Source organism: Euleptes europaea, chromosome 6 (genome assembly GCF_029931775.1).
Source record: "Euleptes europaea isolate rEulEur1 chromosome 6, rEulEur1.hap1, whole genome shotgun sequence".
NCBI classification, from domain to species: Eukaryota; Metazoa; Chordata; class Lepidosauria; order Squamata; family Sphaerodactylidae; genus Euleptes; species Euleptes europaea.
The window spans coordinates 92,123,747-92,140,298 of NC_079317.1; the positions used below are offsets into that span (position 1 = coordinate 92,123,747).

At 46.2% G+C, this 16,552-nt stretch overlaps 1 protein-coding gene across 1 annotated transcript in view; it reads right to left on the reverse strand.

Moving 5' to 3' along the window:
• Window positions 1–16,552, reverse strand: part of LSP1 (lymphocyte specific protein 1) — a 69,812-nt gene that overhangs the window by 41,139 nt on the left and 12,121 nt on the right. The window contains exon 2 of the mRNA XM_056852143.1: window positions 2,403–2,555. Within this exon, the coding sequence (XP_056708121.1) occupies window positions 2,403–2,555 (153 nt within the window). The remainder of the gene's footprint in view (window positions 1–2,402; window positions 2,556–16,552) is intronic.

Below are 16,552 nucleotides of genomic sequence, written 5' to 3' on the forward strand. Positions count from 1 at the left end.
TGCTATTTGAAGGTAACTGCATTAAACCCTTTACTTCACTGGAATGGCTGGATATTTGTGCCAAAACAGCTTATAAGAAGAAGATGAGTCACCACTGGGGGGAACTAAGTTTACATAAGAGAAAGCCAGTGCTTATGGAAGATTAGCCGTATGCTAACTTTTGTAGCCAGATCAGCAGCTGCAGACGATGCTGAGAAATGACAGGGGATCTACCCCCATTACAAAAAAAATAAGAACTTTTCTAAAACAACTCTGTGTGTGATAATATTAATGTTCCTTTGCATTTATATCTACCCCACTTTATATTGAAATCCTTCTGAGATAATATTGGTGGTAGAATGCACATGATGGGTCATGGTGGCAGGATCAGCCTCCAATCCAGAAGAAGAGTTGGTTTTTATATGCCGATTTTCTCTACCTTTGAAGGAGAATCAAACTGGCTTACAATCTCCTTCCCTTCCTCTCCCCACAACAGACGCCTTGTGAGGTAGGTGAAGCTGAGAGAGCTCTAAGAGAGCTGTGACTACTCCAAGGTCACCCAGCAGGCTTCATGTGGAGGAGTGGGGAATCAAACCTGGTTCTCCAGATCAGAGTCCACTGCTCTTAACCACGACTACACCATGCTAGCTCTCACATCTACGCATGTTGATATGAAGGTAGGTTGAAAGAGGGGGTAGGGTCCCAATTTCGACAGTGAATGGGGCGTGCAGGGGAAGGACACTGAACCCTCTCCCTTCTACCACAGCTTCTCCCTGCAGCCTTCCTCCCAAGCGCTTCACCTCCGCTAAGGCTACTTCTGACAGCCAACGTGGCATAGTGGTTAAGGTGTCAGACTAGGACCTGGGAAACCCAAGTTCAAATCCCTGCTCGTGTCATGGAAGCTTGCTGGGCGACCTTGGGCCAGTCACATGCTCTCAGCCCTGACCCTGCCTAGTATTTGGATGGGAGACCTCCAAGGCATACCAGGATCCTGTTGTGGAGGCAATGGTAAATCACCTCCAAATACCTTGAAAACCCTACAAGATCACCATAAGTCGGCTGTGACTTGATGTTAAAAAAAAAAAAAAAGAGGGTACTTCTGGTACCAAAAAAGGATGTTTGGAGAGAAACTGCAGAGAGGTCAGTTGGGGAGTAGATGACAGCTTTTTACTCTGCACATGCAGCCCTTTTGCTTTTTGTTAGCCACGCTGAGCCCGGTCGTGGCCAGGGAGTGAGGGTGGGATACAAATCAAAACAACAAATTAATTAATTAAAAGCAGACTCGTCATCCCTCTTGTACCACAACTGGGGCGCTTCTGTGTTTCATCCAAGAAAGTGCCATGACCACATCAAGCTTTGTCTTCATCCCAATCCCCCTCCTGGAAGGTACAGTATTTTAAAACATTTAACAAACAAAGTTGAGTGTACAAGAATGAATCTGTTCTCCACAGAGACATAACAGGAAGGTCCTGCTCACGGCAAGCTATGAAACACTTGCCCACAGAAAAATTACATCTCTATTGATGATACTCTATCTCAGATTTTGCTTAGCCTCTAAAAGATGATAAATTCACAGTTAAAGTATAGGAGGAAGAGAAAAAGACTCTTGGTTTCAAACATGGAAGATCACCAGACATGGATGGTGGGCTGCAGCCACCCTGGTGAGTTACCAGATGTCCATGGCACTGTGGGATTAATGTGTAGAACAGCTGACCACATGTATCTCCCACATTGCATGGAAAATCTCAGGCAACCATCAGTGGTTGCCCATGACTTCTTTCAGTGCCACATAAATTCTCTTGGCAATGCAAGTGATCATCCCACACAATTTAGCCCCATCCCACATCATCCCACACAATTTAGCCCCAGTGTGGAGCATCCACTTCATGGAAAGTGGTTCATCCTCTAGAATAATGTGCAGATCAGCCTCAATGTTTTAATTGCAGTCATCCTGTTTTCCTGTCTAAAAAGGGTAAAGGTAGTCCCATGGAATGACGTCACATCCCGACTTTTACTAGGCAGACTATGTTTATGGGGTAGTTTGCCATTGCCTTCCCCAGTCATCTACACTTTACCACCAGCAAGCTGGGTACTCAGAAAGATGGAAGTCTGAGTCAACCTCAAGCTGGCTACCAACTTCCAACCAACTTCCGTCGGGATTGAACTCAGGTCGTGAGCAGAGTTTTTGATTGCAGTACTGCAGCGTACCACTCTGCACCACGGGGCTCTCTGTTTTCCTGTCTAAAGATGCTGTAAATGAATACAAAACCATTTTTATCACACTCCGGTCCATTGCTATATGAAAATGCAAACTTTTGAGTTACACTGAATTGTTCATTAGGCAGCTGAGAAGTGTGCAAGATGATTTTTAAGAGTGGCCTAGAACAAATACATGTATAATTTTGTGCTTAGTCCCTACTTACTGGCTTTCTTGTACTGGCTCTCCATTTTCTGAAGACGTTCCAGTGTTGTTAAGACCTTCTTCGGCCTGGGACCTCAGTTGTCTCTCACGTTCTCTCCGGCGCCTCTCTCTGGCTGCCTCCTCCTCATCTTCCACACTCCACTGTGCTGTCAGCCTGACAATCACAAAGAAAATTCAGTCATGCCAGATCAAGGTCAAATTTAAAGAAAGAACCTAAAGAACAAGTAAGGCTGGCACCCAGGCTATGCTGCAATAAGGAAGTTGTTGTGCTCATCACTCAGTCCTTATTTATTTAGAAATGTATTAATTAGGAAAAATATATATAAGTTGCCTCTCCAAATACCAGCTTGAGGCAATTCACAACTTAAAGCAATACAGTAAAATCATAAGAACAACGTGCAAACCCATCTCTAATTCACAAGAGCTACGCATAACTGTGCCAGGTGATAACTGAAGCATACCTGCCCACAGCACAGTGGTCTTCAAACTCTTCACCTTCAAGGGGAAATTCCCACTTTGACTTTGGGGAGGGGACACGGCTCAGCGGTAGAGCATTTGCCTGGCATGCGGAAGGTCCCAGGTTCAATCCCCAGCATCTCCAGTTAAAGGGACTAGGCAAGTAGGTGATGTGAAAGACCTCCGCCTGAGACCCTGGAGAGCTGCTGCTGGTCTGAGTAGGCAATACTGACTTTGATGGACCGAGGGTCTGATTCAGTAGAAGGCAGCTTCATGTGTGGCTTGCCATGGCACACTGTAGAAGACTCAGGGGGGTATAGTTTCAAGCACACACTTAGTTGCATTGGGGCACTGGCCAGGTTGGTTGAGCTTCACCCCCATGAATTAAGTGTGTGCTTTAAAACACATTCCAATACCCTCCTCCAACTGCATAGTGTAGCATAAGGCACACAGCAGATGGACAAGGTATGTCTCAAGGAAGCTTCATCACATTACTGATCTTCTTCTCAAGCACCTTTTGAGGACACAGTTGGATGAGCAAAGCTCTGTCGTTTCTGACTCATGACGTATCCGCAAAGAGAGAGAGAGTAGCTATGTTTGGGAACCATAAACTAATCAAGTCTGTGCAACACAGGGAAAAAATTAAAAGAAAGGAGAATGTAAGACATTGTTCCTCCTTTTGGTATGAAAACCTGAAGAATCCAACAGTGAGTAATTGTGCATGTGATTTGTTGTCCCTCTTGGCTCACCAAATGATTAAGTGCTGGAAATCAGCCTCTTAGCAAGAAGAAGAGTTGGTTTTTATATGCTGACTTTCTCTCCCACTTAAGGAAGAATCAAACCGGCTTACAATCACCTTCCCTTCCCCTCCCCGCAGCAGACACCCTGTGAGGTAGGTGGGACTGAGAGAGCTGTGACTAGCCCAAGGTCACCCAGCTAGCTTCATGTGTAGGAGTGGGGAAACAAATCCAGTTCACCAGATTAGCCTTCGCCGTTCATGTGGAAGAGTGAGGAATCAAACCCGGTTCTCCAGATCAGAGGCCACTGCTCCAAACCACCGCTGTTAACCACTGCACCATGCTGGCACCCAAGAGTCTGTTCACCAGTTGCAGTGGAGTTTGACTCTCACTAGCAGCCAGTTCAAAGATTCCTCTTGATGTATATTGGTGGTTACAATAAAATGCTCTGTTTGTTATGTATTTTCTGCGTTGTCTCCTCTTCGTGAACCTTGCTAGTGTCCAGGGAAGAATACAGATGCAGAACACAAGAAGCTCTGCAAACTGTGCCCTCACAGATTAACAAATGAAGTGAAAAATGCTTGGTGGAGACACAGCCTAGGTACAGCCCTGGACTGTATGGACATAGTGCTGTATGCAATCACTCTGTCTCTTAATGCTATGCCTTAGAGCAGGGGTGGGGAACATCAGGCCCGGGGGCTGTTTAAGGCCCACAAAATCATTTGGTCTGGCCCTTCTTGGGTCCTAGCAGATCTCTAGCTCAGAAGGATCTAAGACTGGTGATCCGCTCCCTCCTGCGGACAGGAATAGCCTCTATCCAAGGCGGATGTGAGTTTGTTTTGCCGAGAAAAGGAACCTTTTTTCCCCCTTGCAGAAGAGTTGTTAGCTATGGAGCTGTTAGGATGGCCCAAGAAACTGTGTTAACCCTTTACCACCAGGGCCATGGAGAAACCTATTCCCTCTGCACTACAAGAGGGCTGGGGGCAGAAGTGGCAACAATGGAGGGGTTAAAGGTGGCAGGGCCAGAATGCGTTTTGGGGGGGGGGGAGTTCTTAGCCAGTGTGTCCTCATTTCATTCCTGCAGGGGGAGGTAGCAGGAGCCGGCTGTAGAATCTGGCCCTGACCGTGCGGAGCAGGAGCAACTCTGGCGTGCGGCTGGATGGCTATGCCCGGCTGATGCAACAGACCATCCTGTGCCACCAGGTGGGCGAGTGCGCCACTGGTTGGATTCCTGCCTGCTTGCCCACGCGTGGGGGGGGCATCTGAGGCAGCTGCCTGCTTGGGGCTTGGTCGGCTAATTTTTAAGTTGATAATTTTGTATATGGCCCGCGCTTGACGTTATAAATATCCAAATGGCCCTTGACGGAAAAAAAGTTCCCCACCCCTGCCGTAGAGCAAGAACAAAGGAAGTTCAACAAATAAAGGGAAATAAAAAATGCTGTAAAAATACATCCTCCGACTCTGAGAGGCTAAGAAATCAGACAAGAATCCTGGACCTCCCCTTTCAATCTCTGGGACAGAGCATCCTGAAGGTGAAAAGGCCTTGACATGTTTTCTTAGAAACATTATATTTTCATCAGAATTCCTGAGCCAAGCTGTGCCGTTGCTACCAACCAGGCGGAGAATGTCAGAGGACGGCACCAAGCCCTATAATCCCGCAGACATTCCCGGCCACTTCTGCCTCATGCTGTTTTTCTTCCTTCCCCAACGCCCTAAAATCTTGAAGTGGCTCCTCCCAGAATGTCCTAGCCGCTATACAATAAATTCTCCGTCACCCAAACTACCTCTCAGATCCCAGAGGAAAGGATGGGGTTGCTAAAACATGCCAATCTGGGTGGTAACATGAATTTATTGCCCGGGCCAGCATGGTACAATGGTTAGTAGTGGTTAGGGTTGCCAACCTCCAGGTACTGGAAGAAAAATCAGACACCTCTATACACTTATCATAAGATGAGAAATTCAGTATAGGAATAGCTATGAGTTTCTCCTGCAATTAATCAACTGCTGCAAAGAAAAGAAGCACATCTTTAAGGACATTTCAATTGACTTTATTTCAATACTTACCTTACATAGGAATTGTTGTGAACTTGCTATTTTGAAAGAATTTTACAAGAATAAGAAATAAATACATATGCTTGTTGGGAATATAAGTAGTTGGTGGGTATATTACCACGTACTGTAAATATATAGCCATAATATTGTTGGCATTGCTCATAGCTATTCCTATACTGAACCTCCAGGTACTAGCTGGAGATCTCCTGCTATTACAACTGATCTCCAGCCGATAGGGATCCGTTCCCCTGGAGAGAAAGGCCGCTTTGGCAACTGGACCCGATGGCATTGAAGTCCCTCCCCTCCCCAAACCCCGCCCCCCTCAGGCTCCACCCCAAAAAGCTCCCGCCAGTGGCAAAGAGGGACCTCGCAACCCTAGTAGCGGTGGTCTTTAATCTAGAGAACTGGGTTTGGTTCCCCACTCCTCCATATGAGCAGGGGACTCTAATGGGGTGAGCCGGGTTTGTTTCCCCACTCCTACACATGAAGCCTGCTGGGTGACCTTGGGCCCGTCACAGTTCTCTGAACTCTCTCGGCCCTGCCTACCTCACAGGGTGTCTGTTGCGGGGAGAGGAAGGGAAAGACACTGTAAGCCAGTTTGATTCTCCTTAAAAGATAGCAAAAGTTGGCATTTAAAAACCAACTTTTTCTTTTTATAAACCTGAGAAAAGCCCCAGGTTTGCAGAAAAATCGGAAACTTTTTTTAAAAATCTGCATTGGGTTATTGTTTGTTAAACCAAATAATAGAAGCAGTGCCTATAGCTTTACGAAACGCTCACTTAATGAACAGTCGCGCACTCTCAGCCTAACCTACCTCACAGGGTTGCTGTGAGAATAAGGTGAAACAGAGAATGCTATCAGCTGCTTTGGGTCCCCATTGAGGAGAGTATGAATGGAATCAATAACAAACATTGGTGAAAAGTAGATCCAAGGGGGTTGCTTGGTTGGTGTGAAGGAGAAAAGGAAACAAGGAAAGGTAAGGACACGGAGGCTGCCAGGAGGAGGGAAAGAGGAAATAGAGTAGGGAGGGGAATTCAGGGGTAAGTGCGGTGCCCCCGCAAGTCCTTACAGGTTCCCCTTCCATGCAAACAAAACTGCAGACAAAACTGTGCAGAATTTTCCCAGGAAGAGGCTGGAAGGGAAAGCTGAAGACCGACTGGAAGGTAAAGACAGGTTGGCTGATGGGTGGGAAGGAGAGAAGGAAGCAAGGAAAGGGGGGGAGGCTGTGGGGGCCTTCAAGGAAAGGGAAGAGGAAATAGTGTGGGAAGGGAAAAAGTCTTTGTGGATCCCCCACTTAGGGTTGCCAGCATGAGGCTGGCAAACAGGAGACTGAGGGATGCCAGCCTCCAGGTGGGACCTGGGGATCCCACAGAAAATTACAACTCATCTCCAGACTAGAGAGATCAGTTCCCCTGAAGAAAATAAATGCTTTGGAGGGTGAATTCTGTGGCATTTCACCTCACTGAGGTCCCTGTCCTCCCCAGGCTCCACCCCCAAATCTCCAGGAGTTTCCCAACCTGGATCTGGCAACTAGGGTTGCCAACCTCCAGGTGGTGCATGGACATCTCCTGCTATTACAACTGATCTCCAGCCGACAGAGATCAGTTCCCCTGGAGAAAATGGCCACTTTGGCCATTGGACTCTATGGCATTGAAGTCCCTCCCCTCCTCAAACCACCGGTGGGAGGTTTTGGGGGTGGAGCCTGAGGAGAGTGGGGTTTGGGGAGGGGAGGGATTTCAATGCCATAGAGTCCAATGGCCAAAGCGCCCATTTTCTCCAGGTGAACTGATCTCTCTCGGCTAGAGATCAGTTGTAATAGCAGGAGATCTCCAGCTAGTACCTGGAGGTTGACAACCCTAGTCCAGATATAAGGGGAAAGTGGCACAGTAGAAAGGGGATTCATATTATGCGTACATTTTAAATGTATTTATTTAGGTACACCTATGTCTTTGTGGGAATGTGACCAATTGTGGGGGTTTTAAAGACACAGACAGTGGAAGGATTAGCTGTTTAATTTTGTGTTTCTAGCTCATCAGAAAAATATACTGCACATTAGCAATTAGGAGTTGAGGGGCAGGCATGACCTCTTTCCACCACATGTTCATCATTTCCAAGCAAGCCAACATGTCTGAAACTCAGACCTCTCTCAGGGAGTTTGAAAAGCATGGCTAGGTCTGTAGTGAAATTGGAAAAGATGAAGTTCAAAAGTGCATAGATGGTTGGTTGTCGTTTAATTTAAGCAAAGTCATGCATTTTTCTCTCACCATGGAACTTATCAAGGAAATGAATGTCGCTGCCAAAAATGAAAATGTTTCATCTATGCACTGGCATACTCTCCCTCTGTTTCCTGACTTAAGCCCATCCATTAGAGCACAGACGAACGCAAGAACAAAGACAATGTAGCTATCAAAAATGAGACTTGAGAACTCTCTTTATAGGGTTGCCAGGTCCCCATTCACCTTCGGCGGGAGGTTTCTGTGCAGATCTTGTGGGTACACTGACGCGGCACTTCTGGTTTACAACCGGAAGTGCTGCGTCGGCGCACGTGCACGATTGCCCGCCGGCTGTCAGCTGGTCGGTGGGCACAGGGGCACATTACGGGGGGTTTGCCCACCACCAGCGGGCACCTGGCAACCCTATCTCTTTATTAATTCTTTACTCATATTTACTGCTTTCTCTACAGTTCCTATGGAAAGGGTTGTCTGGGCCCTGGCAAGAAGTCAAGCTGCTGTGCTTCCCACCCCCAATCTCAACGAAGTCATTCACTGGACTCCATCATGACCTCTGTTCCATATATATGCGGCGACGGGAGATAAAAAGTCTGATGCAGAAATGTTCATAACTCAAACATTTCCAGCTAGCCTCTTAAACTGGGGAACGAAAAGTTACATTTTCACTAGAATTTCAGGTTGTTTTTAAAAGAAAGCAGTAACCTCCCCACCACCACCACCACAAATTTAAGCGTTTACAGTGGGAACCACAATAACCTTTCTCTGTCTAGTTCGCATCGCTGCCCTGGGATTGCTCCTCTGGGAGGAATGTCAAGACAGGCTTGCATATTTGCCACTGTAGCCTCCCGTAGCCACTCCCTTTCTTTCCTTGGCTGGATTTACTAATTTCTCCCCATGACCTCACAAGCTCACAATCTGTTGCTCTTTCTTTTCTCCTGGCAGCCCTGAATACAATCGAAGGACAGTAACTTCAAGAGTAACAGAAGCACAGTGAGGAAGCGCTGGCATCCTGGCAACGGACTCTTGCCTACAGTTGTCACAGGTCGTTTCCTTCATTAGGCCTAACCGGTAGGGTTGCCAGGTCCCTCTTGGCAACCGGTGGGAGGTTTTAGAGCCGGAGCATGAGGAGGGCAGGGTTGGGGAGGAGAGGGACTTCAATGCCATAGAGTCCAATTGCCAAAGCAACCATTTTCTCCAGGTGAACTGATCTCTATCGGCTGAAGATCAGTTGTAATAGCAGAAGAACTCCAGCTAGTACCTGGAGGTTGGCAACCCTACTAACCAGTCTTTTTAAAAAACAAAAACAAAAAACAGCAGTTGACCATTTTCCTCTCAGATAAACTTCAGTGGGAGAAAAAAAAGATGATCTCATCTGCTTATATTAATTGATATACACTATGAACAATTTCAGTTTTGGTAAATTATACATTTTGTTCTCAACGACCCAACCGTACAACATATGACACCCTTCCTTCAAAAATATCAAAATAGGAGAGATATTTCTGAGTGGCTTATGCTGCTCAAGGTCTTAAACCAAGATGACATGAGGGGGGAAGAAACCCTCAATGAAAAAAATAGTCCCCCCATTTATTGCTTGCATTTATTTTGTACTTTTCTCACACCATAGCACTCAAGGTGGCATATCCAGGAGATATCCAGGAAGTCTCCCCTGCTGGTACTGACCAGACTCAGATCTGTTTAACATGAGCAAGGCAGATAGATCACGTGCCTTCAGACCATCCCCTGGTTCCTTGTTTCCATCCTAGGTGGGATGAGTCACAGTGATTCATTACATACTACAGCTGAGGAGGAAATTAGTTTTTCCCTGTGGAATTCTGTGATAAAAACATTTTAGTCGAAGCGTTTTCAGACTTCACTTTAGCAATTGTTTCACTAAAATGAGGCACAATGAAGGGATTAGTAACAGTTCGATCCTAACATAGTGTTACACTTTTCTAGCCCCTTTGGTTGCAAATAGGGCTGTGCATTTTTTTCGGGTTTATTGGTCCTGAATTTTTTCAGGAAAACTGAAATAAGCCGAATACCCATAACAGTAAATGGGTATTTCGGCTTTTTTCAGTTTTTCCTGGGAAAAAAACCATGTCCATTTTATCCTGTGGAAAAAAATATTGGCGGCTTGGGGGGCGGGGGTATTCATGGTAAAGTCACCAGAATTGCAGGGTGGCTGCAAGGTTTCCTATGGGGAATGGGGGTGACCTTCTGGGGCACCTAAAATTCGACCCCCTGACCCAAACTTTACCAAACTTTGGTGTTCATGCAAGGAGAGTCCTTCGCAGCTATGCTGTGTGAATGTGGTGACTCTACCTTGAAAAAGCCCCCCCCCCAAGCTCTTCAAAAAATTTCCCAGAGGTAAAAGCCCTGACCTGGATGGCCCAGGCTAGCCTGATCTCCTCAGATCTCAGAAGCTAAGCAGGGTCGGTCCTGGTTAGTATTTGGATGGGAGACCACCAAGGAATACCAGGGTTGCTGGGCAGAGGAAGGCACTGGCAAACCACCTCTGTTAGTCTCTTGCCTTGAAAACCCCCCAAAAAGGGGTCGCCATAAGTCGGCTGCGACTTGACTGCACTTTACACACACACACAAAAGCCTTGGGAAAGCCAAAGCCGAAAAAGCCAAATACCTATTCAGGTTTTTCAACTATTGACTATCCGCCTTAGGCTGGATTCCTGGTTTTGCTATTCAGCTGAAAATGAACCCCAAAAAGCCAAAATGGACAGAACTCGCTTCTCGACTGTAAGGAGTTGATCTTTTACAAATCAGCCGTGAGGATGCTATTTTTCACTGCATTTTTTTCTTTAGCCACTGCAATGGGTACCCATCAATCAGTCACCTTTTCTATAGATGGGTTTCCATACTGGCCACCTGACAAACTGCAATGTGTTTGTGGTCTACAAAAAACAAACAAAAAAACACCATGATTCAACTCATGTGTATGCAAACTAAGGGGTCACACTGCCTGGGAACTGTAGTATCTAGATCTTTTCATTTCCCCTACTAGCTGGTAAGCAGAACAGAGCTAAACATAATCTCATATAAGGAATTTGGGGGTATGATACTAGCAATATGGAATCCCAACACATGCCGTTTAGAAAACTGAAATCTGAGGAAAGACAATTATGTCACTCCGAACAGATTTATAAAGGAGACAAAAAGCCCATCGACAATTAAGGAAATCCTGCCAGGGTGTTCAATCCTTCCAAAAAGAGAAGTTGTCACTTGGCAAAGTGATGGGCAGTGACAGCATGAAACAAGTGATTTGTAAGTTCCACAAGCGTGCAAGGAAAGAGGAGACATATTTCAGAATGTGAAATATGATGAAAGCAGGCTCAGAGGAAACACCCCCGGAGAGACCTCTCAGACTAACAGGCTTCCTGATTTAATCGAGCATGTGCTAGTGGAACACTTTGAGGGTGAAAGTCAAGTGGTTCCTGGCTTTTATATGCATACTGTGGAAAGACTGAAGGCTGATTCAAGAAAATGAACAAAAATGTCATTCGGCTAAGTTCTACGCTCTCACCGTGCAGTTGCCTAGCTTTGGTGCATTTAGATGGGCTCACACAAAGACCACTAGGGGAAAAACCCCTCCCACTTGGGATCAGACATTAAACACATCCAGCTGGCAAAATTCCCAGATTCCAGAGTTGAATGACCAAGGCTGCACCTGCGGACAGTGAACTGAGCAGGATACCGATTATAGCCTCAGTGGCACTGAGCGAGTGCCAACTGCCCTATAGCAAATTAGCAAGATATAAATTCTAGAGAGACTCAAGGCCAGTGGTTCTCAACCTTTTTCGAGTCGCGACCCCCTTTTACAATTGCCAAGTAACCTGCGACCCTCGTCACGTTTGCATAAATTTGCATAAATGACATTTTCAATAGGATAAAGAAAACATTTGTTTTTTTGGCAGTCCAGGGTATCCATATATATAATTACTTTAAATTTTAAAGTTTAAAACAAACAAGCAAACGGTACTACCACCTGTTGTGCAGCGGCTGTGACAGTGTGGCACAGTAACCTTTCCTGGCACGGAGGAAAGAGTGCCTCTGAGCATGCACTGTGTTCCTTGTCCTCCCCTCTCTCCCCAAAAACTCTTCCAAGCAGGCCGGGGCTCTCGCAAGGAAAACCCCTCTCTTGTGACTGGGACACTGCTTGTGCACAGAACTGCAGTTATCCCTCAAAGCGGAGCTCCGTTAAATCACCTCACGAGAGCGAAGGGCCAGGAAAGAGCCGAGGGCCGCTTATCCCGCTCGGACTTTTCGTGCCTTTTTCTCCCCTCCGCCAGTCACTGCTCCTTCTGTGCCTCACTGAAACTGCGCGCTCGAGGGGGAAATCCCGAACTGCGCATGCACCTCGACTCTCTCCCCCTTGGCCTTGCCAGAATGGAACTGATGACTCAGGGCAGAGCAGAACTGATGACTCAGGGCAGAAAAGCAAAGCCACACTACAGACATGCGCACTTGGATTCCAGGCTGAAGCTCCCGCCCCACCCGAGTGCAGCTAAAAGTAAAAACAACGTGGCTGTAGCGGCCTCAAGGGGGACCGCCCTCTTCTCCTCCGAGACCTGAACTGACCGAGCCAGGGGAGCTTCCTCGGCCTCCCACACATCCTGCCGCATCATCCGCCCAGCACAGGTGCGACCGCAGCCAGGACTGGCCAGCCCACCTCTCAGCTGGGCAGCGGGGCTACAGCTGGTGAGTGGCGGCACGCCGCCGCATCTCTGCAGCCCAGCTCCTTCTGGCTGTCGGTCGGCCAGTTCCTCACCTCTCTGCTTGGGGTCTTCCCTGCCCTCACGGACGGATCAGGGTTACAGGGCATCTGGGTTAGTCCTGGACAGCCCGGGATGGGGGCTGTCCCAGGACAGTGGTGGCGACCCCCCAGAAAACACTTCGCGACCCCCTTGGGGGTCCCGACCCCCAGGTTGAGAACCACTGCTCAAGGCAATGCTTAAGAATGCCCCAATTATTACTCTTGATGCGGCTTCACAAGTCCAAATCTTGATATTGCATGACCCCAGAGGTAATATCAAGATTTGGACTTTGTAAGGTCTGCCGTCTTGCATTCTGAACAGCCTACCTGTGCCTTGAAGGGTACTTCTGCACTAGGAGGAGAGGATGTCATCATGCCTCTTGCTCCATTTATTTTCATCACTCAAATCAAATTTATTTAATACAGTCCAACACCAATAAAATAAGATCCATATAATAATTCAGGCTTCCAGTATCAAATAACTTGTGAGAAAAGAAACATTTTAAAGTTATAAATTCACAGAATTATACAGTATCATAATAAAAATTACAGCTAAAAATCCTATATATGGCTTACCCGAGTTCCTAGTCTTGTAGGCTATCCATCCAAATTTGGTGACTTTGAAAGTGATCTCTTTATTCTTATCAACTAGCATCACTCACCTTCCTCCCACATTTGCTGTGGGGCACCCTTACTATCCTGCTTACTTCAACAGACAGGGAATAAAAATGAGCAACATGACCTTGGGAATAAGGCAAAAGGCACACTACCTCTTCCAGTACATCAGTGCTTTGAAAGGTCTAAGTAGGATGCCTGATTTGGGTAGGTGAGCTTGAAATCGGAGTCCCCCTTTCTGTTTAGTGGGTAGATGGACAATATTTATGCCCTGACTCTTTTCAGTGTGGCTTTGTTTGGGGGTAATAATATGCGCAATGAAAGCTGGAGGATAGCGGCTTATCAAAACTCGCAAAAGGAGCTATGGCTTCAGGCAAATCCATACATTTCAGATCAGGCATTTTGCCATCTATACAGCGGTGATTTATCGCTTCCATGTATGCACTCTGAAGATGTCCTACGTACATCTTCAAGTGCTCAGGAACACATGGGAGTCATACACTTGGGAACTGCAACTGACTGCAGCTCCTTCGCATGTGTCCTCTGCCTGTGGGAGACACATATTTCCCCTTCATGAGCCAGCTACCTGAAACCAACTTACGTCGGGATCAAACTCAGGTCATGAGCAGAGCTTGGACTGCAGTACTGCAGCTTGCCACTCTCCGCCACAGGGCTTTTCCCCATCATAACTTATATATATGGCAGTGAAATATGACTGCTGTATAAAGTGTGAATCTGAATCTCAATACATGAAGAAGAAAAGTTGGTTTTTATATGCCGACTTTCTCTACTTTTTAAGGTGAATCAAACTGGCTTACAATCTCCTTCCCTTCCTCCCCCCACAACAGACACCCTGTGAGGTAGGTGAGGCTGAGAGAGTTCGAAGAGAACTGTGACTATCCCAATGATCACCCAACAGGCTTCATGTGGAGGAGTGGGGAAACCAACCCGGTTCACTAGATTAGAGTCCGCCACTCATGTGGAGGAGTAAGGAATCAAACCCTGTTCTCCAGATTAGAGTCCACTGCTCTTAACCACTACACCACGCTGGAAATAAGGTGGTAAAATGGGTTGCAGATAGGAGGTGCCATTTTAAAACACTCCCATGCAAGTGTGAAACTATGATAGCAGGGAGCAGGCTAGTAGAATATTTCTCCCTGAGATGCTATTTTTCTACTTGCAGAGAGATGATAGGATAGGGGAGCATCCAATATCTGGCATTGCTCACCTTCTATTCTGAAACAAAACAGAGCAGCTATCTTTCTATTATACCACACAGTGACTTCCATAATGAAGAGGACCTCCATCCTAGCACTTAGGGCTAGTCTCATTGATTTCACCATGGCAAAAATTCCCATCAACGCCTTAATCAGTTTGTACCAGTTGGAAATCTGGCAGGCAACAGACATTGTCCGATCGCGGCCCATTAGCAGCAGACATGCCGTAAAGAGCCCTTGTGCGTAGTTAAGTTAGCCTGGTGTTATCTTGTTTGGGAATAGTTAAGAGAACTGACATACAGCTAACAGCCACGCAGGAGGCAGCTGCGCAGTTTGTAATATGTCAGCCTGCAGAGTTTGGAAATTCTGGGAATGAATGGCCAGAGTAGTCAGAGAGAGGACAGCTCATATTTTTACACTAAGAAGGGGAGAGTTAGCTGTCCGGCTTCTGAGGGACAGGTGGGCATCAAGAGTGGAATGAGGGTATCTAATGAATGCCCAGAGAGAGAAGAAATTAGCTGAGCTGAGCTAAGTTTGGCTCGGGGTACTTTCCAGCCCACATCTCCAGAGCTGGGCAGCATAGTTGTCTTTGACTGCAAGAGTCTTCCCCACTCTCAGATATGTCTGTTTCTTCATGCACTCCATTCTATTTGTGCATCGGCACCATCCTGATATCCCACGATCAGCTGGTTTTCCCCCAGATATGAAAGAGTGCCACTGCAGGAAAATCAAGGCTACATGTTGAGTTTCTGGCATTGTGTATGAGGGCAAATCTACGCCGCTCATTTAATCTGAGTTAATAGTCATTCCATTTCCCTCAGAAGCCCTGGGAAATATAGTTCAGTGAGTGGGCCAAGGATCTCTAATAGAGAATTCCCAGAGCCTTCACCAACAGGCAACTCCCAGGATACCTTTGGAGGAAGCCATGGCACTTAAAGCGGTATGAAGCCACCAAGTCTGTAGAGCAGATGTGCCCTAAGTTATCCCTTAAATGTACTGTGCCTCTCCTTTGTCAAGAACCCACTGAACTCAAAGGGATCTCCTTCATGGGTAAGAGTTTTAATTTATGTATGAAATAATCTATTAAATCTATATAAATTTACATATTCAGACAGCACAAGTTTTGAAGGGGAAAAATTCTTTGTTTTAAGATGGTGCATATAGAATCATAGAGTTGGAAGGGACCACAAGGGCCATCTAGTCCAACCCTCTGCACAATGCAGGAAATTCACAACTATCTCCCCCCCACACACCCAGTGACCCCTACTCCATGCCAGAAGATAGCCATGATGCCCTCTTCTGTGTACAGAATGTATTATCAGTTTGCTGTATGTATTACCCAGTTTCTGGTGACATAATACCACTTTTTTCATTATATCTGCACTCTGTGTCATGTCTAATACACTTTGCTTATTCAGATTTATGTAGTGCTACTTTTAGTAAATGCTTATTATTGATTTTGTCATATTAATTGTATTGCCTTACACTGTGTAATCTGCTTTGAGTCTCAGCAAGAAATCATGAAACGTATTAGATATCCTTGGGCTGGTCCCCATCTCTCAACGATGGCTATCTCACAAGTTTGTTGTGAGGAAAAAATGGAGCTGAGGAGAACTTGTATATTGGCCTGCGTTCCTTGAAAGACTGGAAGAATTAAAATGTGATAGTGAAATGGATTCAATTTTGGCATTACTTTTGGGTCAGGAGATACAAGGTATTCTCACACATGTTGTTTTGTGGGTTTAAGGTCAGCAGTTCAGTAAAGTTGTATTGCCCCATATAGATCATAGGCTGAAAAACTACCGGAGTGTATCATGAACTTGAGAACTGAGACGATACCAAGCAAATATGCACCCTGAATGGTACCAGTTCTGGCTAAGGCTGCTGAGCTAAGACAAGGAGATGAGCCATACTAGCCAGAAAGCTACTCAAAACTATTGGACAGACCAGATCAGTAGATAGCTCCTGACCTTCCAGCGCAAGCTTCTTTACAGGTCTGAATAACTCTGCTGCTATAGATAGCTACAGACTGCCTTCACTTTTATTTTGGCCTTATCTTGGTTGTGTCTCAGCTT